Here is a 25,225-nt window from a genome sequence, read left to right on the forward strand (position 1 = left end):
GATTATGGGTTTTCCTATAACCTTCAATACTCAATGTTTGACAGCAATAATTAAATAAAAATTTCTCTTTATATTAAAATTAGAAACTTTTATGCTGTATATACATTACTGAATAAGTCCTCCAGATCATGCTACAGCTCCAAAACTGGATGCTTGTCATCATTCTTATTTATAACATTCTTAATAAGTAACCAAAAATATGGTTGGCATGTAATCCATCTATATCATATTTAGCAGGTTTCAAACATCAGTTTAAATTGTCCATCAGTGTCATTTCAACAACAGTCTAATTGTATTTCACCAGAAGAGGTCAAGTCTAGAATAATTCATCAAGGCACAAAAGCACTGTTTATAGATAGCATCTTGAGAAGGCAGCTGAATATATATTGCTTCAGTTGGCAAATGCTGAAATTTTTATAAGCAAATGCCAAGAAATAGGAGACTTGTGCCAAAGTCTGTAGTTTCTCAGTCATTGCTCAAATTATGGATTCAACTGGATTCCCAGCTCTATTAAAAATACACACTGGAAGACAAGGGACACAAAATTAGACCACACAGCATATAATGTTACACCACTTAATCTTCATTTTTTTCCCCCGATTCATTTTTTCTTTAGTTTTATTTATTTATTTATTTTTGGCTGTGTTGTGTCTTCGTTGCTGTGCACGGGCTTTCTCTAGTTGCAGTGAGCGGGGGGCTACTCTTCGTTGCAGGCTTCTAATTGTGGTGGCCTCTCTCTGTTGCAGAGCACGGGCTCTAGGCACACAGGCTTCAGCAGTTGTGGCACGCGGGCTCAGTAGTTGTGGTTCACAGGCTCTAGAGCGCAGCCTCAGTAGTTGTGGTGCACCAGCTTAGGTGCTCCACAGCATGTGGGATCTTCCCGGACCAGGGCTGGAACCCGTGTCCCCTGCATTGGCAGGTGGATTCTTAACCTCTGTGCCACCAGGGAAGTCCCCCAAGTCACTTCTGTTAGTCATTGTATAGTATAAATGCAAATTTAAACAGTCTGCTTGCTCATAACCTTGGTAATAAGAGATACAACTAAATCAAATCAGCCATGTAAGTGCGTGGCTAATAGTATTAACTAGCACCATTCTGGTTTGTTTCAATATGGAATAGGGTTTAAGTGTGCTAGAAATAGTAACTGATTCATAATTATGACTTCATTGTTTATTTCCCAACAAATTCTATGTGAAGAAGCAGGAGAACAATGAAAACTAAGGGGAAATGATCTACTATGTGAGTTGTACCACCTATATGACTTCTGATCTGCACAACTCATTAAAACTTCCCAGTCTCAGAGCCAAAGTAGTGGCCCTGAGAAGTAATTTAATCCCTACCAATGTTACCTTTTGGCATCACAGAGGGATGCTGTAGGACGTCTTACATCCATGTTAAAAATACCTGTATTACAATAAGCTGAACTCTCCTTTCAACCATTTGCATTTACTCCTGGCTGTGCCTTCTAGGGCAGGATCCAACATTTCAGTTTCACTAATTCTGTTTCCTTAATTTTAAATGGGGTAATGGAGAAGATAAGGGCCTGAGCTTCACACCTTCTTGAAGGGACAACAATGTTTTACAGCATTTAGTTTAAATTCTTCAAAAATTTTCTGTTTTTACAGGACAGTGTTCATTGCTATTTACAGAACCTCCCTCTTATTTTTTACTTGGTTGCTCTATCTGGAATCAATAAAGGGCCTGCATCTTGGCTTTGGCCTCCCAGAAAACACTCTTCTCCCCACCATGCCCCAGATGAATTGCTTGTCCCACAATACCCTATTGTTCCCTATCTTGCCCATCAAAATTTACCCATTCTATTTCTCATCTACCAGAGGCCTATGTTTAAAAAAACAAAAAAGACTATTTGATGGCCTTCTGACTACCAGTCTCCGAAGTGATGGAGGTAAGAGACTCGTAAGGGGTTTGGGATAACAAATCCTTTTTTTTCCTTAACACTATAATGCAGGCTTGTCATCTGTCATCTATACATTTCTACAAAGGGTCTTTTTTTTCCTTCAAGTTTTACTTCTAGTCATCACGGCTTCTAGGGGTGGCCAATAAGTTATTTCAGTTCATTACCCACTATGTAAAACAGTGTTTATTTTAATACCTCCTTAAGCTCCAAAAGGCGATAAATGTAAAACCTTCTTCAGCAACTGAATGACTTTCTCACAATTCAGCAATAATAAGGGTACCTATTATTCTAGATGTGTAATGCACCAGATTTGAACAATTTTGAAGGATACAAGAGCCAAAAAAACAATCTGTCACAAACTATACCAACTATGGTGGCCACTTGTTAAACATTTGGCCAGCTTTGTTGCTGGCTTCCTTCAGAATTATTTGATAAATATATCATACAGACCCTATGGTTATAAACAGCTATATTGAGAGCAATAATTTCTGAAAACTGATCCTTTAAGGGACTATCTCTTTCCTTCTGGCATGCCAAGAAGGTAGAAGGAGATAAAACCTACCAGCTCCTGTTTCTCATAATGGGACAGCAAGAGCTCTCATAGACAGCTGGGAGAAAAATACAAAAGTGCCAATTAAAAATCAGTTTACATGCCATTTCTGGCACAGGTGGGTGGTATTGATGTTTTAACTCCATTTGACTTAGTAACTTAGAACATATCTGCCTCTATATAAAATTGTGACATAGAACTCCCATCCCTAAAACCTTGCTTAGTAAAGAATAGGGAAAATAACTTCCCTGCAATTATTATTTATCCTTGAATACATTTGATTTCACTGATTTTTTTTATCTGACTTCTTCTCTTTGGTACAAATTGTATGCATCCCTATTCACTTTACTTTGACTGCTTTTATCTCTTAAAAATACCAATTTTCCTTACTTGCTTTGCAAGTGTGCAAGTTATATGTGGGTTCCCCCCTTTCTTTAGTGAACACAAATATTTTATTCTTTTTATAGTGATCCTATAAATTCATAAACATTATCTTCCTAAATTTTATGATTTAAAATGCTCTCCTCTCAGCTCCGCCAACCGCAATTTTCACAACACTGATATACGTGCTATTTTATGCTTTTTATTAGAGTATGAAGGTATTTAATTATTCTTGTATGATCTTTGGTATTTTTACTAGTAGTAACTATAAATCAATTGCCATTCTTTAAAACAAATTTTAAAGATAAAATTTAATAAATTTAAAAGGGCAATATCTGGTGAATGTGCTTTGCTAATGCTCTAAGTAAAAGTCTATAAATTGTAACAGCAAAAGGTGACCACTTCTTGAAAGGCAAAGTTACCTTCCCACTCATCTCTGATGTGGTCTCTGACGTTCAGATGGATGCTGACATCTGCGCGAACCCGGGTTGGCCAGTTCTCGCCTATGCTGGGTTTGGCAACCTCCACCACGGTGAACGCCACGATGGGCTGGGCCATTCGCGCCCAGCCACCGAATACCACCCCGCCATACTCAGACTGCCTGGAAACCAGAAGCAGAAGACTGGTTACCCAAGCAAAGATCAACTTTTGCTCAACTTTGGACAAGTTAAACTAGTAACTAAGAATACATGGTTAGCTAGTATTTAAGCCCTAACATTAGTAACTCTTATTTCTAAACTAAAAAAAACCCCTAAGTCTCAATATTTAGGAAGTATATATGGTAGGATGAAACAGGCAAACATGGCCCACAAAAGAAAGGGAAATAGAGGAATGTCCCCCACGTTACCAGAAAAACATATAACTCTATGTACGTAAGAGATGAGCCATTTTGTCGAAGAATGAAATAATCCAGCACATTCAGTTTTATTTTATATTCTTCCCCTCTTCCCCTCTTCATCACGATAGCCTCAACTGTTTACATTTTATCTTATGTATTATAAATACTTCTATAAGTTGCTTCAAAAATCTTTTAGAACAAGCTAGACCTTAAGAAATTAAAAACAAGCAAATGACAATATCTATGCAAATGCTTTCTTTAGGGCACAATATTTAAAACACTGAAAAGACACTGCTATGGATGGCAGTGTGGGGAATCATCAAGCTAGTTGTAATAACCAGAACCACTAACAAGCAAATATTCATTCTTTCTTCTTATATTGGTGCTTTAGCTTTTACATTAAATAGTGTATTGGGGAAATCTGTAATACAAAAACTGCAGCAACACTTCAAAATTGGAAAGTACTGCCAAAAATGACACGCTTACAAAGATAAAGGAAACCTATATCCTAAGTAAAGGCTTTTGTAAATAACAGAAAATTATAAAACTTCATAACATCAAAGAGTGAAACTAATTAAAAATAAAAGTTCTGCAATCCAATGACTTGGTCAGTACTAAAACAATTTCTAAAAGGCAGTACCTTGTGTCTAAAAGCTTTTGTAATAAATTTCTATCACCTCCCCCATTTTTCACAACTTTATTGCAATATAGTTTATATACCATTAAATTCATTCACTGTAAATGTACAATAACTTTTAGTAAATTTACAAAGTTGCGCACCCATCACCACAATCCAATTTTAGAACATCTTCATCGTACTTTAAAAAGATCCCTCTTGTCTACTTGCAGTCAACCCTTCCTACTCCCAAGCAACCACTAATCTACTCTCCCCAATTCTTTCCTCCTTTATAAAATCTACCTGCAACATGAGGCATTAAAAGAGTATAGATTTCTGATCCTCATAAGCACATCCTCTTTTACACTGCTCAGTTTCAGCAGCCTAAAAACATGATTAGAACTACACAATACGTAAAAATGCCTCTGCTACTTTTCCACCTTCAAGACATGAAACAGAAGGAAGCCCTATCCCTCAAGATCTCACAATTTTTTAACAGTTTCCAATAATGGGCAATTAGGAATGAAAATTTAGAAAAATTTATTATCAATAGTTATCTCCAAAACATAACATTTTCTTCCACTAGCAGAAAATAATGTAAATTTTAAAAAAATGGGGCTTCCCTGGTGGCGCAGGGGTTGAGAGTCCGCCTGCCAATGCAGGGGACACGGATTCGTGCCCCAGTCCAAGAAGATCCCACATGCTGCGGAGCGGCTGGGCCCGTGAGCCATGGCTGCTGAGCCTGCGTGTCCGGAGCCTGTGCTCCGCAACAGGAGAGGCCACAACAGTGAGAGGCCCGTGTAACACAAGAAGAAAATATATATATTTTATTAATAAACCATAAGAACTCCAAGTATTACTGCTTTATTTGGCATTTAAGTAAAATATAAATGAATTCTACTTGATGAGCTGCTAGTTACTAAGTCCCTACTTTGCAAAATGACCAAAATTAGGTCCAGAGTCTGAGCATATAAGTGCAAGGTAACCATAAATTATAAGGCAGCTTTCTGATCAAGCACTCCCCTGGGGTCCAAACAATGGGCAATAATTTCAGCAAAGCTGTGGGCAGAGACGATCAGCCAGTGGGTATACAAATTGCACAGTGCTAGCCTGCCCACTGACTCAACTGATTATTAAGTCAGAAATACTTTGTTGTGTTTTAGACTCTCACCCAGAATAACTTTTCACATAATAATTAATTAAAAACTAGAACTGTGTATGAAATAAAATATGGAAGTGAAAAAAACATCATAATCACAGTGTCCATGCAGCTCTCTGTAATTAGTAAGGATAGAAGCCTGGAAGATACCTGAATCAGTTCACACTCAAAATATGTTAAGCTTTTCACACAGAATGCAGTATAATTGTACATATGTATGCATGGTGTGACAATAATTTAATGAAAATTCATTTTACAGAATTATTTTACTCATTTACAGTCAACTGTGATATATAACTTATCTCCAATAATTTCATACCTAGAATGAAATAGTGAACGAAGGGCATTTACCCAAAGTTAGTCATGTCTAAAAAGCAAAATGAACCTTCACAAATCTTGTAATGCAGAGCTGCCTACAGCAGAATGAAAGTCTTTTCTTAGCTAAAGGAGTTCCAGACAGAAGCTAGCAGGTGGAAAGCTGAGTTTAGGCAGAAAAGTTCCTCAAATAACGAAACCTACTCAACAGGCCCTAAAAGTAAATGCTGATGATTTAGTCTCTTCAAGGCAACCTATGGATGGAGGGCAGGGAAGATGTTCCAATGTTCCACGCTGTGCAATGTTCAGCTATGCCCCTCATCTCCTGCCAGGTCCTTTAGAGAGGCTGACTGAGACTAGTGGTGACAGCCACAAGAGCGGCTGGAGTAACAGAATACCCCTTTATCATAAGCTTCTCCCAGGACTTAAACTGCCCTGCCTAGTACAGGCCTGCTGGCCAGCCCATACCCTTCCCTCTTTACCCTTTTACTAATGCCCAACCTCCTCCCCCCTACATTTCTCCCTCCCGCCCCACTTCCCAGAACAATGACCTCTCTTCTCTTACCCTCGGCCCCACTTCCAATGACCCAGATACATATTTTCTATTTTAGCACTTTGGATATATCTAATTCACATTCAAGAACTTCTCACAGAGTAAATATCTCATATTTTAAAGGGCATCTTCACCACAGATATATTATTTCTAATTACACGTGTGAGGTTTCTGACAGAAGTATGTCAGTCACTGTTTGCATCTCTTCATTGCAAGTGGAACCAATTTACTAACCATGGCTTCATTCTGCTGACACTATCCTCGATGTCCTGCCTAATTTCATAAGTTGATTCTAAGCGGAAGAGATTAAAGTTCCTTAGGAGGTAATCATGAAGAGTCAAAAACTGCAAATTCAACTTGGGAAGAGCAAGACAACCTGAAAAGGAAAATAACATCCATATTTGAATTATTTGTTTTAATCAGACATCTGCTTTATGTATTAAAACAAGGCAGCACAAATTTGTTAAGAATCTAGTTTAATGGTGTCTAAAATACAGCATATTTGATAAGGTCGTATTCTTATTTCCACACAGAAACTGAAACCAAATTAACAAATGCTATCTATTAAGACTGGGAATAAAGGATGAATTTCATTAATACATGTAATTTGCACATCAATGACTCATATGCAAACAGTGCTTCTAAAAAGTATTTAAAGATACTTAAAACTAACACAAGTAGTTTAAAAATTCTTTCTTTACCACCTAATCTGTATTTGGCGAATCTCAAAGTAAATAATGCTACTGTAAACATAGCCCATGACCAAATTTACCAAAACTGAATTAGTATATTACATTACACAACTCTATCTTCAGTGATCACTATGGTGCTCTGAACTTTTGCCGTTTTGCTAGCCTTTAAGGATAAGGCGTTGATTGTATGTTATTCCTGGAGTCATTTCCCTTCTCTGACAACATTAATGAACCATATTCTTTCCATTACCTTCACCTAACACTATTTCCCTGGGATAATAAATAACCAAGCACTCAGCACCAATATCAAAAAGGTCAAAAAAGAAGAACCCCAGGGACTTCCCTGGTGGTCCAGTGGTTAAGACTTCACCTTCCAGTGCAGGGGGTGCGGGTTTGATACCTGATCGGGTAGCTAAGATCCCACATGCCTCGCAGCCAAAGAACCAAAACATAAAACAGAAGCAATATTGTAACAAATTCAATAAAGACTTTAAAAATGGTCCACATCAAAAAAATCTTTAAAAAAAAGAACCCCCAAACACATTTTACTAGCAAATCATATTATTTTCATCATCCCTATCCATACTTACCAAAGAAACAATGCACCTGAAAGCAAGAAACATCAATGTACAAAAATTTCACATCATTTGTTAGTAAACTCTGACTTATAATCTAATTCAATTTCTTTCAAGCCAGAAGCTGAAAGCATCTCTTTTGATGGCATACTTATATTAAAAAAAAATTAACATATCACTATTTTGTAACCCTCCCCGAATTAACAAATCTAGGTATTAAACAGCAATATCACAAAAACAGAGACAACCAGACATCACGTGCCTCTTGATGAAAGAATACACCGCCACCAAGGATCTTGCCAAAGAGAGAATACCTCTGCCTGATCAAGCCAATTTGTAGAAAAAATAAATAAAGAGCAGAGGGACATGTTGAACTGTACTGTGAGTAGTCAATTAGAAAAATCTAGACTGTGGAAAACTATACAGATCAAACAACTCAGGGTCTTCAAAAGACAAAAGAAAGGGATACAGTTGGTACCCGTAAAATAAAAGGCATCTTAAAATGTACAGGACTGACTACGGTGTCTAGGGATGCACAACTGGGTAATAAAACTATGAAGAAATAGTGAGACAGTGATTGCTATAAAAGTCAAGAAATGGTTACTTTCCAGTGGAGGGAGAAAGCAGTAAGTAGGAAGGGGTACACAGGAGGATTCTGGGATAGCTGACAAGGTGATTATAAGGGTTTTAGGGTATTTCCCTTAAGATAATTAGTAAAGCTCTATCTTTATTTTGTGTGGGCTTTCTATATTTGTGTTTATTTTACAATAAAACGGTTTTAAAAAGGCAACACTTTACAAAGACTTTCTTTACAATTCTTATACTATATTTTTTAAATATCTGCCCCAATTTCACACTTATTTTCTCTCCTTGGGAGCTGGAAGCAGCGTGCATAATTGTGCTGGATTGGCTTTGATCTTTGCCTATCTCACAGCATTGAATACAGAGCCCCACAAGCACAGTTTCACCCATGGTCAGTGAAGAACCATGGCAAGACAGGTACAAAGACAAATTTTGAGAAGTAATTCTTTTTACTTAACTTCATTAATCATAGGAGCGAAAGAAAAGCAATACTTTATACTAAGCAAAATATGTTTTAAACTCAGACCAACATCACTGAATAGTACCAAAAGCTAGATATAAGACTGTTTACATTTTCAAGGACACAAACTTTTCATTAAAAAGACAAAATATTCTTAAGTGTTATTCATACATATATGATCACAAATGCTTTTAGTATGAACAAATTAGAAAAGTGAGAAAGCAATGCATTAATCACTGTCAGAATATAAAAAGATATGAAGACTGATTATTCTGAAATCTAGTACAATTTTAGTGCACTGGGTTTATTGGAATTATGGCTCTAGGATACGACTCTGAAGAGACAATTTTCTTTTAAATAAATATACCAATACGTATATTGGTGATCTCTTTAAAATAGCTACATCTCTACAAATCATGACACTGTTGTTCAAAAAACTTCCAGAAATTTTTTTTTGAAATATGCCTTCAAAATGTGTCAGAATGCACTTTGGCATATACTCAATTGTGGCAAATTCTCATCATTAGAGGATAAGCATTTAGAAACAAATCTGCTGAAAGAGGTAGATGAACATAGTAGGCAATACTACTCTGGGTCAAAACTAAGGGTTTATCTTAACTAATGATAATGTCTTTCTTTTGAAGGTCATTAGCTGGCTCTACAAGGAATTCAAAAGAACCTGTAGAAAAGGCTTTGAAAAATAAAACACTACCAAATAAAGCCTGCTACAGTGACATAATGAAAGCTACACTTCTTGTATTATTAGGTCTCCTGAACACACAGCTTTACGGGCACATTTTATACAGGATGATACACACACACACACAAACACACATTTCATTAGGCAATGCTTAAATTTAATAAAAATCCTTAATGTTAAGCATTCAAAACACTGAATAGTTTCTAGCTTCTAAAGTTGAACTTGAGGGTACCAGAAAATTACCCTAATGTATATAGCAGATAGGAGTATGTTCAGTTATATATGATGAATTCTAAACTAAGTTTCATGTTACATCTGAATACTGTACTTCGTTACCATACCTTCCCCAGAATAGTACTCAGTTGGGACAATATTTTCATCCCATATGATTTTCTCGGTTGGATACAAAGGCATCTGGTTCAACTGCTGAATCTGAGAAATTCGACGCTCATGACGAGATACCTAAAGGAAATAGGTTTAGAAAGAAAGTCAGAAGTATCTTTTTTCAATCAAAATAATTTATGGAGAAATTCAACACAAAGTATGGAATGAGAAGTTTCATGTCTTTGAGTTATTGTAGCACTTAACAAGAGATTTTTTTTTCCTTTTTTCATGTTCTCCACAAATCAAAGAAGAAAGAGGTACTGATTGTGATGGACTTTGGAATCAGACAGATCTGAGGTCAACACCTAGCACCTCTACTTATGGGCTATGTGAAAGCTGGGCAAGTTACTTCAAACTCCCTGATTTTAGTTTCCTTTTCAGTAAAGCAGATTAAAATGTCACTCCCTTCTTAGGTTTCTTATGAAAATGAAGTGGAATATTGTAAAATAATGTCGAAGTGTCTGGCACATGCCAAGACCTTAAAACCCACAGCAACACAGCATTCACCAATGTAAGAAAAAAAAATGGGAGCCCTAAGTTCTAGGTTACAGTTTTCATTCTTGTACTAACTAGCTAAATAATCTGGATAAGTTTACTAATAACTTGGCCTCAGTCTTCTTTGTAAAACGAGAGAGTTGTACTTGATGTTCTCTATGTACCCCTCCATTGTTAATACTACAGTGATCTACCTCAAATACAGAAATAAGTTTGTTACCTAATTAAGAGATGCCAAAATAATGATATATTTGAAAAATGTGTCACGTTCTTTTCAGTAGAGATAGTATTGTTTTAGGAAAGAAGACTGTGATATCATCTAAACAATATGCATAGTTGAATTTTTTAATCATATTTGGTTGGATATTAGAAGATTCCAAAGCCTGAAAAAACTCCCTTAAGAGGGGGAGGAAATGAAAGATAATGCTGTAGCGCTATAAATTTTTAAAACTGTTTTCTTTTCACGTAACTATTTAAATTTTAAGGATGAAATCTTAGCTATAAGACCCTAAAAAGCATAGATAGGATCAACTTTATACTCAAACCTATTTTCCATTAGAAAGGTTCCTGGAAAAGTCCCCATTTCTTTCTATAGTAAGGATTTATTATTAATCTCCAAAACCTGACTTACCAGAGAAGATTTTACGTTATCAGAAAACAGGCCAAGGAATTTTTAGAAAGCACTTGTAGTCAGAGACAACAAAAAGTGATTTGTAAGAAGGAAGGGAAAGATAGTGACCCAAGACATACATTTCATGTAAGTAAATATATCGATAAAAAAGTATTTTCTATACTTGAGTTAATTTAAAACCCTTCCCAAGGATTTCTCTCCAAATGGCACTTAAACACCTGTCACCAGGCTTAAAACACCTGCTACAAATAGTTTCCTGTTACTACCCCAAAATAAGCATATTATCTTCCTCTCTACAGTAAGGAACTGTATTTTATACCCTGTATTAGAAGTATTAGCTTGAAATATGTTACAAAAACATGTGCCCATTATTGTTCCATATGTGTAAAAAAATGTATTTACAAATCCATGCAGTGCACATTTGTATAGGTATAAAAAATGTCTGAAACGTATAAAAGACAACTCAACCTTATAGCAGTCAGCAAACAAAAAATTAAAACAAGTGTTTTTTGTTAACCCATGAGACTGGCAAAATTGAGGCGACTCAGCATCCAATGCCGAAAAAAGCTTAAGGAGACATACTTTAATACACTGTTGATGGGAACATACAGCTTTTGGAGGACAGTTTGGCTGCATCTTTTATCTTTTAAATAAGCACATCAAATAATTTCACTTCTGGGTACCTCTCCTAGATGTCCACATATGGGCACAAAGAGGCATATATTAAGACTGCATCATTATTTGTACTAGTGAGCATGCAAACAACCTAGATATTCATAGTGGCGTATGGTTAAATACTCATCCACTTTATGAAATATCTCACAGAAGTTTAAAAAATAAAGTATATCCCTTCCCCTCAGTTTTGCTATGAACCTGAAACTGTACTAAAAAAAATAAAACCTCACACAAAAAAGTATTAGTTTAAGAGCTGATGCTCAAACTAATACTCATTTCCCAAAATGCTTGAGAAATCCCTTAGAATTCTTAAACCACTAAGTCGGTAATAACTTTTTCTATTTTTAAACATTCCTGAGCTCTCTAGTGATAAAGGTATGGCTTAATATTCAAGGTACTATATTTAAATAATAACTTAAAAATAAACAGATAAATAGATAGATATCTCTGTGTGTGTGTGTGTGTGTGTGTGTGTGTAGGTATAACTGTGATCTCTTAAAGGCAGGAACAGTGTCGGCCATCTCTGTATCCCCAGTGCTTGAATCCAGTGCCTGACACAGATGTTGCTCGTAAATATCTGATGGAACAAATCCATGCTATAAAGCAGTTTTAAGAGGTAAGAGACTTGAAAAAAGAAATCTAAGAGATGAAAAAGAAATCTGACAAAATCAAATGATGATATAGTTCCCAAACAAGTAGGCATTACCTACCAATTTTTTAGGCCAGAAAAAAACCTGTACCAACCTACATCTTTAAGAATGATTCAAAAAAGTAGGGAAAACCACATGCAAAATTCAAAGAACATTAATATTTACCAACAATTCTAGAAGAAATTCTTTATCAAAAGTCGTGTCTTCACCTTTAGGAAGAGTTGGTAACAAGCAGAGGTATGATGCCACCTGGTGGAGTGTATTTGAACTGCAGCATAAAGAATATTCAGATCAGAGTATTTTATTACAATTTAATTCATTTTTGAAACATAATTTTACAGATGGCTTAAAAATTTTTATGTAGAAAATATAATCCTATGACACAAACAACAAATACATGAAATCATCAAAGAGTTAAACCCCTAATACAGAATTCTCAAATTGTCTTCTGCAAACCTCTCATGGTCCCCAAGATTGTTTCAGGGAAGCTACAAGGACAATACTTTTTCATATTAATACCAAGACATTATTAAGTTTTTTTCTCACTGTCTTTACATATACAGCGACAGTGCAATAATGGGTAAAACTGGTGGCATGGATCAAGGCAGTGGCACCAACCAGTACAATAAGTGGTCACAGCATTCCTCACTGTGACACAGTTATTGAAACAAACAAAAAAACCCCCACCAGTTTTGTTTAAAAATGTCCTTGATGAAAGAGTAAAAAATTATTAAGGTTATTAAATTTGGACTTGAGTATCTGTTTTTTAAAAAATCTGTGTGACAGAGTGGGAAGTACACATTTTGCACACAATTTTTACTTGTGTAAAAAGAATGTTCGTCAGAACGACTGAGAAACTAGTTATTCAGAGTTGAATAACAGCAAAAAATCTGAACAAAATAAACCTATCTTCAAGGAAAATAACTGACAGTATATGTTGCCAAAGATAAAATTTGAATTTCAGAGTGAAAAACTGAAATTTTGAAAAACTTGCATTTGCCACTACTTACCTGACAGCTTTCAACCACTCAAATACAGTTTCATTACCCCCCACAGCCCCTCAAACCCTCTATCCCTGTCCCTGGTAACCACTAATGTGTTTTCAATCTCTATAAATCTGCTTTTTCCAGAAGGTCAAATAAATGGAATCATACATTATGTAGCCTTTTGACGCCGGCTGCTTTCACTCAGCATAATACATTTGAGATTCACCCACACTGTTGTGTGTATCTGTAGTTGGTTCCTTTTTATTGCTGAGTAATATTCCATTGTATGGATATTTCCCAATGTGTTTATTTACTCACCAGCTGAAGCATATTTATATATTCCAGTTTTTGACAACTATAAATAAAGCCACTATATATATTTCTGTACAGATTTTTCTGTGAATGTAAGTTTCCATTTCTCTTGGGTATGTCTGTGAGAACACTAGATCGCACAGTAAGCACATGTTTCTGCAAGAAACTATCAAATTTTTCCAAAGTGGCACTACCATTTTGAATTCTCATCAGCAATGTATGAGAATTACACTTGCTCCACATACCGGTCAAGAGTTAATACACTGTTGTTTTTATAAACAATTCTAATAGGTACATAATGAAATCTCATTATGATTTAAATTCGCTTTTCCTAATGACTAATGATGTTAGGCATCTTTCTATAGGCTTATTGAAATCTATATATCTTCTTTGGTGAAGTATCTGTTCAAATCTACAGCCATTTTTTTTATTAAGCTGTTTTCTTATAATTGAGTTCTGAGACTTCCAGATACCAGTCCATCATCAGATATGTATTTAGCCAATATTTTCTCCCAGTTTGGGGTTTGTCTTTCATTCTCTTAACAATGTCTTTCAAAGAGAAATTCTTAATTTTGATGAAGTCCAATTTATCAGTTGTTTCCTTTAAAGACCGTGCCCTGGTGTCTACAGAAATCTTTGCACAAAGCACAATCACAAAGATTTTCTCCTATATTTCCTAAGTTTTAATTTTGATATTTAGGTCTATGATTCATTTTGAGTTAATTTTTGTATAAGATGTGAGGAATGGGTCAAGTTTCATACTTTGCATATGGCTGTCTGGAACTACTGCTGAAATTATTTCTTTTCCACTGAGTTGCCTTGGCACCTTAGTCAAAACCCAACTAACCATATACGTGTGGTCTATTTCTGAACTTGACCCTGTTCCAGTGATCTATAATGTCTACCCTGTTTTCAATACCACAATGTCTTGATTAACTTTACAGTAAGTCTTGAAATTAGGTAGTGGAAATTCTCCAATTTTGTTCTTTTTCAAAATGGTCTTGACTATTCTAGTTCCTTTGCCTTTCCATATGAGTTTTAGAATAACCTTGTCAGTTTCTATCAAATATCCTGCTGTGACTCTGACTGGAAATGAATTATATCTATAGATCAATTTGGGCAGAATCCACACCTCAACTGAGTCCTCTCATCCATGAACAAGGTATATATCTCTCCATTTTTAAAATCAATTCGCTTTAATTGCACAGACTTCCTTAACATGGTTTCAGATACCACAACGAAACTTTCAAGAAATCTATATCAACTGTCAAGTTTTGATATGTATCAAAGAATAATATTCCTAAATATGAAAAAACTTTTAAAATAAACTTCCCTCTGTGTAAGAGTGGATTATCTTCATTTACTTCAGGCAAAATAACATCTTAAAACAAACTGAAACCAACAACAGATCTGCAAATCCAACTGTCTTTCATTAAGCCAGACATTAAAAAGATGCAAAACTGTAAAACAATGCTACTCTTCTCACTATGTATTCTTTTTTTCATTATGGAGTATATATTTTTCATTAACAATATGTATGAAATATACAATGGATTTTACTTGATTTTTAAAATAAATTAAATATTTAAAATTCCTCTACTTTTAATTTCTAATGTAGTAAATATAATGGCTATAATCCACATTAAAAAAGTTCTTTGTGATCCTCAATGATTTGTAAGAGTATAAAGGAGCTCTATGGACAAAAATAAATTCCCTGGACAGACTATACAGCTATTAAATGTAAGAAAAAAAATCTACAAAAGTGCTTAAAAAATATAATATTTTTTGTAATCTTTTGGTGAAGAAGACCTTCTAAATAAAACATTTGTGGGCTTCCCTGGTGGTGCAGTGGTTGAGAGTCTGTCTGCCGATGCAGGGGACACAGGTTCGTGCCCCAATTTGGGAAGATCCCACATGCCGCGGAGCGGCTAGGCCCGTGAGCCATGGCCACTGAGCCTGCACGTCCGGAGCCTGTGCTCCGCAGCGGGAGAGGCCACAACAGTGAGAGGCCCGCATACCACAAAATAAATAAAATAAATAAATAAAATAAAACATTTGTTACTGTTATTAAAAAGAAGACTGAAAGATGTGATTAAAAATTTAAAACATCTGTAATAACAAAATATACCATAAACAAAGCTTAAAAGGGAGAAACTGAGACAAAATAATTGCAACAGAACTAGACAAAATAATAATATCCAGGTTCCTGGATATATAATATAAAGGTTCCTTATTTAAAAAAATCAATAAAATGACAAACAATGGAATACAAAATAGCAAAGGATAACAATCAGAAAGTAACATACAATCACAGAATGCAAGTAAAACAATGAGAATCTTTTTGTCCTTGGATTGGCAAAAATGAAAAACTAATTTACCTAGTGTTGGAAGGGAGAGAAATAAATCTTCAAACACTATTGATGTAAGTGTATAATTGGCATTTTTTTGGAAGATAGTTTAGCAATATGTAACAAAATTTAAACACATAACCCCTTTGAGTCAGCCATTCTGCTTCTGGGAATCAGTACTAAAATTTAAAAAATAGAAGTAAAAAGAATGTTCATTGCCTAATTGTTTGTTATAGTCAAAAAATTTTAAATTAAAGATCCGTCAATAGGTGAGTGATTAAAAAATAGTATGGTAGGGCTTCCCTGGTGGCGCAGTGGTTGAGAGTCCGCCTGCTGATGCAGGGGACACGGGTTCATGCCCCGGTCTTGGAAGATCCCACATGCCGCGGAGCAGCTAGGCCTGTGAGCCATGGCTGCTGAGCCTGCGCGTCCGGAGCCTGTGCTCCGCAACAGGAGAGGCCACGATGGTGAGAGGCCTGCGTACCGCAAAAAAAAAAAAAAAAAAAAGTATGGTAGACCTGTTCAACAGAACTCAATGCCATTATTTAAAAGAAGGAAGTAGACGTGTGTGTTACTGTAAGTTATTACATATCCTCATATGAAAATGAATGACCAGACTAATCTCAGTTTGCTTCAGTTTAAATAGCCAATTAACTACACATAAATTCTCCCCAGAGTTAAGGAAAATGAGGAGATAACAGAGCACAGTGGTCAAAAGTTAGGACTCAGAATAAAAAAGAATGAAATCTTGCCATTTGCAACAACATGGATGGACCCTAAGGCCATTATGCTAACTGAAATAAGTCAGAAAGAGAAAGACAAGTACTGTATGGGTCACTTATATGTGGAATTTAATGAGTCACTTATATGTGGAATTTTAAAACAACCCTCCCCCCCCAAAAAAAAACAAGCTTACAGAAACAGGGAACAGATTGGTGGTTGCCCAAGGCAAAGGTGGGTGAAATGGTAAAGAAGATCAAAATGTACAAACTTCCAGTTATAAAATAAATAAGTCACGGGTATGTAATTGTACAGCATGGTGACTATAATTAGTAATAATGTACTGCATATTTGCAAGTTGCAAAGAAAGTAGGTCTTAGATATTCTCACCAAAAGACCAAAAAGTTCTATATATATGGAGATAAATGCTACCTAGACTCGTGGTGATCAATTTCACAATAAATACAAATATTAAATCATTGTGTTATAAACCTGAGACTAATATAATGTTTTATGTCAATTATACCTCAAAAAAAAATAATTAGGGCTCAGAAGTCAGACTACCTAGGTTCAAATCCTATCTTTGGGGCTTCCCTGTTGGCACAGTGCTTAAGAACCCGCCTGCCAATGCAGGGGACACGGGTTCCAGCCCTGGTCCAGGAAGATCCCACATGCCGCGGAGCAACTAAGTCCAGGCACCACAACTACTGAGCCTGCGCTCTAGAGTCCATGAGCCACAACTACTGAGCCCATGTGGCACAACTACTGAAGCCCGTGTGTCTAGAGCCCATGCTCCGTGACGAGAAGCCACCGCAATGAGAAGCCTGTGCACTGCAATGAAGAGTAGCCCTCACTCGAAGCAACTAGAGAAAGCCCGCGCGCAGCAACGAAGACCCAACGAAGCCAAAGATAAAATAAAATAAATTTATAAAAAAAAAAAATCCTGTCTTTGCCACTTACTTGCTGTGTGACTCAGGCAAAGTACTCAACTCTTCTGTGCCTCGGCTACCTTATATGTAAAATGGTACCTACTCCTCTCACATGAATATTTTGAGAATTAACTTATTTATATACTAGTAGAGTACCTATCACAAAGTAAATAAATGTATGCTATTATTGCTATTTTCAAAAAAGTATACTTAACAGAGATGCCAGAGAACATTACAATTTAATAAATTTTAAACATGCAAAATTTTTCTTATGCCTAACCTCTAATATCACATAGGGTGAACATTTACTGGTTTCTGTTGTATGTTCTTTACGACTGATGGGATACCAGCTTATATTCTACTCTAAAAAAATTTGAGATCTAGGAAAAATATATAAGTTACAAAAAATAAAAATTTTACCAAAATAAAGAGAAGATGTATAATTATATTTAAGTGACTCAAAGATAACAAATGCTAGAGAGAAGCACTAGTTCTAGTTGTCAATAAACAGTAGTGCAACAAGTAACATCACCTAAAGTAGTGCAAAAGTAACTAAAACCAAAAAAGAAAATTAAAATTCAGTTGTCCTTTCATATTGCCTTACCTAAGAGGTCCAAAACACTTGATCAAGGATTCCCGAGTATCTACTTCTGCAACATTTGAGAGGGCGAAATCATAGAGCTCAGGGAAATGTGCAAAAGCAGCTCTCTAGAAAAGAACAGAATTAATTAATTAATTAATGCCTACATATTAATATAATAAATTACAACTTATATACTGCATAATGGAAAAAAAAATTTTTAATTAATGCAATTCTCCTTATATGCTTCTCATATGTGACCTCTGCCTTATTCAAAAGCATTAGATTCAATGGGAAAAAACCAAAATTGTTCTAGCCGGAGAGTATAAAGAATCAATGTTCAGTTTCTGATTTCTAAAACTGTATTTTGAATATAAAGGAAAATAGCCAGGAAGGCCAGCTTCACTGACAGGAGAAGAGAAAGAACAAAACAAAACACTTTGTGATCAAGAATTGGCCTAACAAAACTATAAGAAAGTCTCAAGGGCAACTCCCAATGAAGATGTATCTCAAGGGAGAGGCCTACAGCATAGTGTGCTTGTGCCCTGCTTTACTTTGGAACTCTGGAAAGAGAGAACCTCGCAGGGTAACACCTCCAACCAACGTGGGGTAAGCTGCAAGGAAACAGAAAGAGCAGCATCATGCTGATTTGATTAAGTGTGTGTGAAATAACATTCTTAGTCCTCCATAATGCTCATGTGGCACTGGGAAGATCCACAAGTTTTCATGTGCTCTGTACTGGATGACACAGAAGGTTGCCAAGGTTATCGATGAGTCTGCCATGAAACAACTACAGGCAATGGCAAAATGACCCTGAAACCAAGCCTGAAAGTGAGCTGCCTGAGCTAGGAAATGAAGGCGAGTCAGCTCCCAGGAGGACTCCAGCACCATCAAGAACAAGGGCTGGGGGGCTTCCCTGGTGGCGCAGTGGTTGAGAGTCCGCCTGCCAATGCAGGGGACACGGGTTCGTGCCCCGGTCCGGTAGGATCCCACATGCCGCAGAGCAGCTGGGCCCGTGAGCCATGGCCGCTGAGCCTGCGCGTCCGGAGCCTGTGCTCCACGACAGGAGAGGCTACAACAGTGAGAGGCCCGCGTACCACAAAAAAAAAAAAAAAAAAGAACAAGGGCTGGGGCCTTGTCAGTAGGCTGACAACCAAGTTCCAAGGGAGCAGTCATTGTGCCTTGCTGGTGGCCAAGAGAACAGCCACACACCACACCCGCTGTGGTCACTTCAAGGGCAGAGGCAGAAGGACAAAAACACTAATGTTCTGAGAAAAGCAGGAAAACATGTCTGAGCTGATTATGAAAGACAATTTGAACTTAAGTTTGGCTGAGTCTTTACCCAAAAAAAGACTCTTTAAAATGTACAGAACTGAATTACTTTAAATTGAGAAATAAAAGCTGCCACCAGACAAAACTGAGTTCAAGAGCAAAATGTGCTCAGTAATAGTAACAAAGGTACTTTTGGGGCACATCTGAGCTGCACTGGTAAATTTCAGTCCCATTACATGTGTTTATCTTTAAAATGTACAAAGCACTTACACATACTTTGTCAAGTTGAAATACCCTTTCATAAAATAAAACTGATACTTAAACACACTAAACTGGCCCAGTAACTAATATTTTTTGAGTGTCAAATATCAATATACTGAGTCTCAAGATTGAGAACTATAAAAGAAAGCATTCTTTTTCATGAATTCATCAGAATTAGCAATATTTTAAAAATTCAAGATGAACAAACTATTAAATTAGTACCTTTCCTATTTGTACTACATAAAACCTAAATTATTTATGACTCAACTTCATGGAGCAGACGCAAAGGCTATAATGCATTTCAATTACCTGTAGAGAAGTAATTCTATCATAGTGAATCGTAGTCATCTCATTCTCTGTCAGAGCATTTCCAGTCTGATCATTAATCTCAAAACCAGTATAGAACTTAAGCATGTCCAAAAGCTGAAAGGATACATTTAAATTAATAAACTGTGTAAACATGAGAACAAGAAAGCAAAAATACGACAGTATTAAAAATAATAAAATCCACATACCTTCTTAGAGGTACTGAAAAGCTTTGGAATGTAAACATTGCAACAAACATTTCAGCACATATGCAAACGTGTTTTATTTATGTAAGCATAAAGTATATGCCTTGTGAACAAACTGTTAAGTCTATTTCATACACATGGTCTACTTCTACAGGAAACAACTTCAACTGCAATCCCAATAAATACTAAAGAGACATTAAGGAACTAATCAAAGAAAGTCAATCATTTTAATGGAAAAAAAAATCTATCTATATAGAACTATACCATTAGAGGGAACTCCTGAGGTCTTATGCCACTTAAAATTTTCTGATGAGGGTTTTGCAATTCACAATTAGAGATACTCTTCTCTATGCTTCTATTAGAAAAAACAGCAAGGTGGGAAAAGCTAAGCTAGTCATTCCTCTCTTCGGTCTCCATGACCATCAATCAAGCTTTCTTTGGCTTAGTTCCTGGTGCATTAAGAAGGCCTGCTTTCCCCCTGTGCTGGCAGTATCAACAGAATCAACAGAATTTGGGGCTCCATTCGCCCCCAATTTTTATTATTCTTAATTCTAATCTATGGCAGATCAAATATTAGGATTTTTTAAATTAATTTTTATTGGTGTATAGTTGATTTACAATGTTGTGCTAGTTTCTGCTGTACAGCAAAGTGAATCAGTTATACGTATACGTATATATACTGTTTTTTAGATTCTTTTCCCATACAGGCCATTACAGAGTATTAAGTAGAGTTCCCTGTGCTATATAGTAGGTTCTTATTAGTTATCTATTTTATATATAGTAGTGTCTATGTGTCAATCCCAATCTCCCAATTTATCCCCCCCAGATATTAGGATTTTAATGTATTTTAATATATGCAACAAATCACTGGGTAAAATTAATAAGAGAATAGGAAAAAAAGGAATGCTCACAGATACAAGATAAAAGAATTCTTAGGACAGTGTGCAAATACACACACGAAAATTTTATCTCCAGCTGTGATCTGAAAGGTGAGTGTTAGAAGTCTGTTAGAAGACTTTTCTTCTGGATGACATTACAGGAAATGGGAAACCTTAATAGTGTGTCTTCCTACCCAAGGCAGTAAACAAAGTTCACTTGCCTTCCAACTCAAGGCAGCGGTCTAAGTGTATATGTACTTCCACACTATCAACTGCCTCTGTCACCCTCGTCTTATGCAAAGAGAGCCATGATATTAGGGCACAGTTCACTCGAAAGTAATGCTTATCATCTATTAATAGTCCACAGTGGTTACTGACATAGAATCAAAATATATATGAGTATGTGGGACTACATCACACATAATTTAGTCCAATAATAAAATCACATATGATTAACAAAACGTTTATCTGAATTACCTAATCGCCTCAAATTTAAAATGCTTAATTGTTTTACTGTTTACATTAATAAAATGAATATTCAGAAGAGAAAAAAAGGTTATAATATAAAATTAGTATAGGCCACCTATACAAGAAGGCATCCGTTTTGTATATTAAGACTTGGTTTAACTTTTTTTTTGGCGGTACGCGGGCCTCTCACTGTTGTGGCCTCTCCTGTTGCAGAGCACAGGCTCCGGATGCGCAGGCTCAGCGGCCATGGCTTACCGGCCCAGCCGCTCCGCGGCTATGGGATCTTCCCGGACTGGGGCACGAACCCGTGTCCCCTGCATCAGCAGGCGGACTCTCAATCACTGCGCCACCAGGAAAGCCCTGGTTTTACTTTAAAATGACTAATGAGGAATTTACATCATTCAATTCAGTATTTAGCAAAATATATATTGCTACCAGTACTCCCAGGTGCATGGCAAAGAAAGAAAAGATTGACTTAGAAATGAAAACAATAAATATGTTCAGATCCACCAGTGCTCACCTGGGAAAAAAGATGGCCATCCTCTTCTCTACGAACAAGATTGGAAAGGTAACAGTGAACCAAAAGGTGGGAGTCATCCAGGATGGTATTAAACCAGCGTCTTGTGGGGAGGAGGGCCTAGAGAAAATAATCACCACAGCAATAAGTCTGCATGCTCTCCCAGCGACAGGTGAAGTCTACTGATACATAGTGCAGAAGCGCTAATCACATACAAAGTACCCTCAGCCCCCCAAAAGACACTCTGCACAAAGCAAAGGGTCTGGTCCATGCTGTAAATAAATTCAGCGGTAACGTTTCTAAATAAAATCCAGCACTGGAAGAAACCTCAGATACCCTGGCCACTAGTTTGCAAACAAAATCCTATATGAAATCCCAGTATGTATTGTGTGCAGGTTTAAAAATGGGGAAAGGGGAGTGGAAAACCCTAAATGGAGATCCCTTTCTCAGTTTCCTCTTCCCATATCATTCTATGACAGTCAGAAAGACAATACTGAGAAACTATGACAATCACAGTTTGGAAACCACTAATCTAGTCAAATACCCTCATGTTAAAGGGGAGGTTACTGAGATCCTCAGAGATTACAGTTACTGGCAGAGCTGGAATCTCAATGAAGATCTCACGAATGACTGCGAGTCCAATACTCTAATCCTCATGTCTAGAAACCACCCTAGCTCTCCTGATAAGGAATGAACAGAAAGGATTTTCTTTCAATTTTCTGCATTAAAGAGGGAGAGGAAAGGAATGGAAATGAATTCAATCTGAACTATACCAACTCTGCATCTGAACTCTGTATCAAAATCTTGCACCCAGTAGCATGAAATCTTTTTTAAAAATCTTAATTTTAAAAATTGACTATAGCAAGCAGCTATATCTTTCTTCATCAATAATATTAGGCACATTTAGAAAAGTGAGATGATTAAAGCGATGGCCATAAATCTACAACTTCAGCCCTTTTTAAAACTCTACGTAGGGGTATTAAATATGACACAAAATAAATTGCCATTGCTGGACTCGTGTTTAATAACTACACTAAATAATGTTTTTTATACAAATGCAGCCATTTGACAGTCATCTGAAAACTTCAAGGGTCAATCACTTTTGACTTTCTTCTCTATAAGACATTTTGAAATAGGTACAAACAAACTAAGGCCAGTTTGAGGTGATAAAGAAGTATTTCATATATAGTCACAGGCTTAATCTTAGCCTCCTTAATGATTATGCAACAGAAGTCACTGCACACTTCTTACCTCTAGATCAATCATAAGTTCAATAAATCTTTCACAATAATGAACTTTGTCCATAGTGACAGGTTCTAGACATAACAGAGAAAACATGTTAAAACTTTCTTACTTAGGGCGTTTTATGGTACTGTATCTTAAAATTGGCAGTTATTTAGTTATTTAAACAAGGTTATTTGTCTCATTCATCAGGATTGGACTAACTATGGTTCAGAGCACAGACCTCACATGTATTTCAAAAAGGGCAGGCCTTACCCTTACAGTAAGCTCTATAAATATGAGAAAATGAAAAATGCAGCTTAGATGAGAGAAACATTTTAAAAATCAGACGTGCAAAAATATTTTTAAAGTGTTAATTTTTAAAAATGTGTACCAAGTGATTAGATGTTGAAAAAAATTGAATAGAAAAACTAGAAAGGCAGTTTTATCTCAGTTATTGACCTACTTTCCTTATTTTCTTCACATACTAAACATCTAGAATTTCTTTCATATGCATAAACACATACACGTATGTGTACCTGTATACACACAAAGATATATATATATCTCTCTTTAAAATGCACAGAAAATGGGTGGGGAAGATACAAAGGGACAATTTTTGTGACTTTTTTTCACTGTACATGTATTAACTGACATTAAAATGTCAATGACACGTAGAGCAATAAAATATTTTTTAAATCACTATCTTGTGTTATTCATGAGCATTAATGTACTATTTTTAAAAACATTTTTGTTTTTAAAAGAATTACAAACCTTGTGACATGACATGCCTTCGGATTACAAATGTCTTTTTTTTCTAATGTCAGAAAATGTTCTGCTATTTTACCAGCTGAAACCAACCTGACAAGACTGTTTCAATTGAAGAGGAGATAATTTCAGGGTCCCTAGGCTAAGGACTCCCAGCAGCAAATAAACCAGTGCTAGACCTGTAGAAGGCATCCTACAAATGCTTAAGTAAATCCACTCTTTTACTTGTAGCATACAGGAAAATAGAAGGCTTTATGTGAAGAAAGAAATATGAATACTTTTGTAACTAACACATGCCCATAATCCAAACCCTAAAATAACATAACTATAGAATTTCACAGCTGGAAAAGACCTCAGAGAACATCTGTACTACCTCTTCATTTTCCAGGTAAGAAACTGAGGACCAGAGGAAAATAACTTGATAAAAGTATAGAACAAAGTAATGGCTGGTTAGAACTGGAATCCAGGTTTTCTGAGACATAGTCTAGGTCACACAGCCACTAAAACTAAAGAATTTAAAGGAGCGACTTTTAAATTAAATCCATTCAAATCGGTCCTCTGTTGTATCTTTTCTTCCTTATTACTGTCAAAGGAAAATAATTTTGTCCAAAATTTTAAAAGTGAACAAGAGCTGTATTTGTATTTTTATTTATTGCTTGAGAAAATTACTGGCAATGGCCTATTTAAAATTAGAACGTGATGCTTGGTACTCAATTTCTGAGTTCTGGTGGATAAAACAGCATATTTTTACACTAATTGGCCCTACTAGGCATAATTCTTCAGAGCTGAAGCCCTGTTATTTCAGTTTCAGACATCAATATATCCTTATTGTTTGCTTTTTATGTGTATTGTGTATTTTTCCTTTCTTCTGATAGCCGTCCTGACATCTCAGACCACCCTATACAGATTTCCTTTATAACAACTGATATGGACAGGTTGTCTGTAATGACCCTGTAAAATGAAACTACACACAATCTTTTTTACTCTTTTATAAATTAGTTTTCTATTTCCTAACTATATATTCTATCTGTTTTTATGCCCTCTCTGAACTGGCACACTATTTTCATCACCTTGTTGGTTCCTTTGCCAGAAAGTTAACAAATTTTGATTAAAGCTCAAGATCAATCTAAGAAATTTTCTTTTCTGACAATATATTATGACAACGGCAACAGTTAGTAGTTTATAGGATGTTAAAATTACTGCAGGTCCTATATTGTTGTATTTACTTGACTTTCAAACCTTTCTACGTGACATCAATTTTTTTTTTTTTTTGGCCACG

At 36.0% G+C, this 25,225-nt stretch overlaps 1 protein-coding gene across 1 annotated transcript in view; it reads right to left on the reverse strand.

The window, feature by feature from the left end:
• AQR (aquarius intron-binding spliceosomal factor) overlaps window positions 1–25,225 on the reverse strand; it is a 107,872-nt gene that overhangs the window by 58,190 nt on the left and 24,457 nt on the right. Inside the window, exons 10-17 of the mRNA XM_060004951.1 lie at window positions 23,209–23,273; window positions 21,961–22,077; window positions 19,892–20,005; window positions 18,074–18,177; window positions 12,340–12,442; window positions 9,681–9,801; window positions 6,565–6,706; window positions 3,272–3,450 (exon numbers count right to left, since the gene is read on the reverse strand). Of these exons, the coding sequence (XP_059860934.1) occupies window positions 3,272–3,450; window positions 6,565–6,706; window positions 9,681–9,801; window positions 12,340–12,442; window positions 18,074–18,177; window positions 19,892–20,005; window positions 21,961–22,077; window positions 23,209–23,273 (945 nt within the window). The remainder of the gene's footprint in view (window positions 1–3,271; window positions 3,451–6,564; window positions 6,707–9,680; window positions 9,802–12,339; window positions 12,443–18,073; window positions 18,178–19,891; window positions 20,006–21,960; window positions 22,078–23,208; window positions 23,274–25,225) is intronic.

Source organism: Delphinus delphis, chromosome 2 (genome assembly GCF_949987515.2).
Source record: "Delphinus delphis chromosome 2, mDelDel1.2, whole genome shotgun sequence".
NCBI lineage: Eukaryota > Metazoa > Chordata > Mammalia > Artiodactyla > Delphinidae > Delphinus > Delphinus delphis.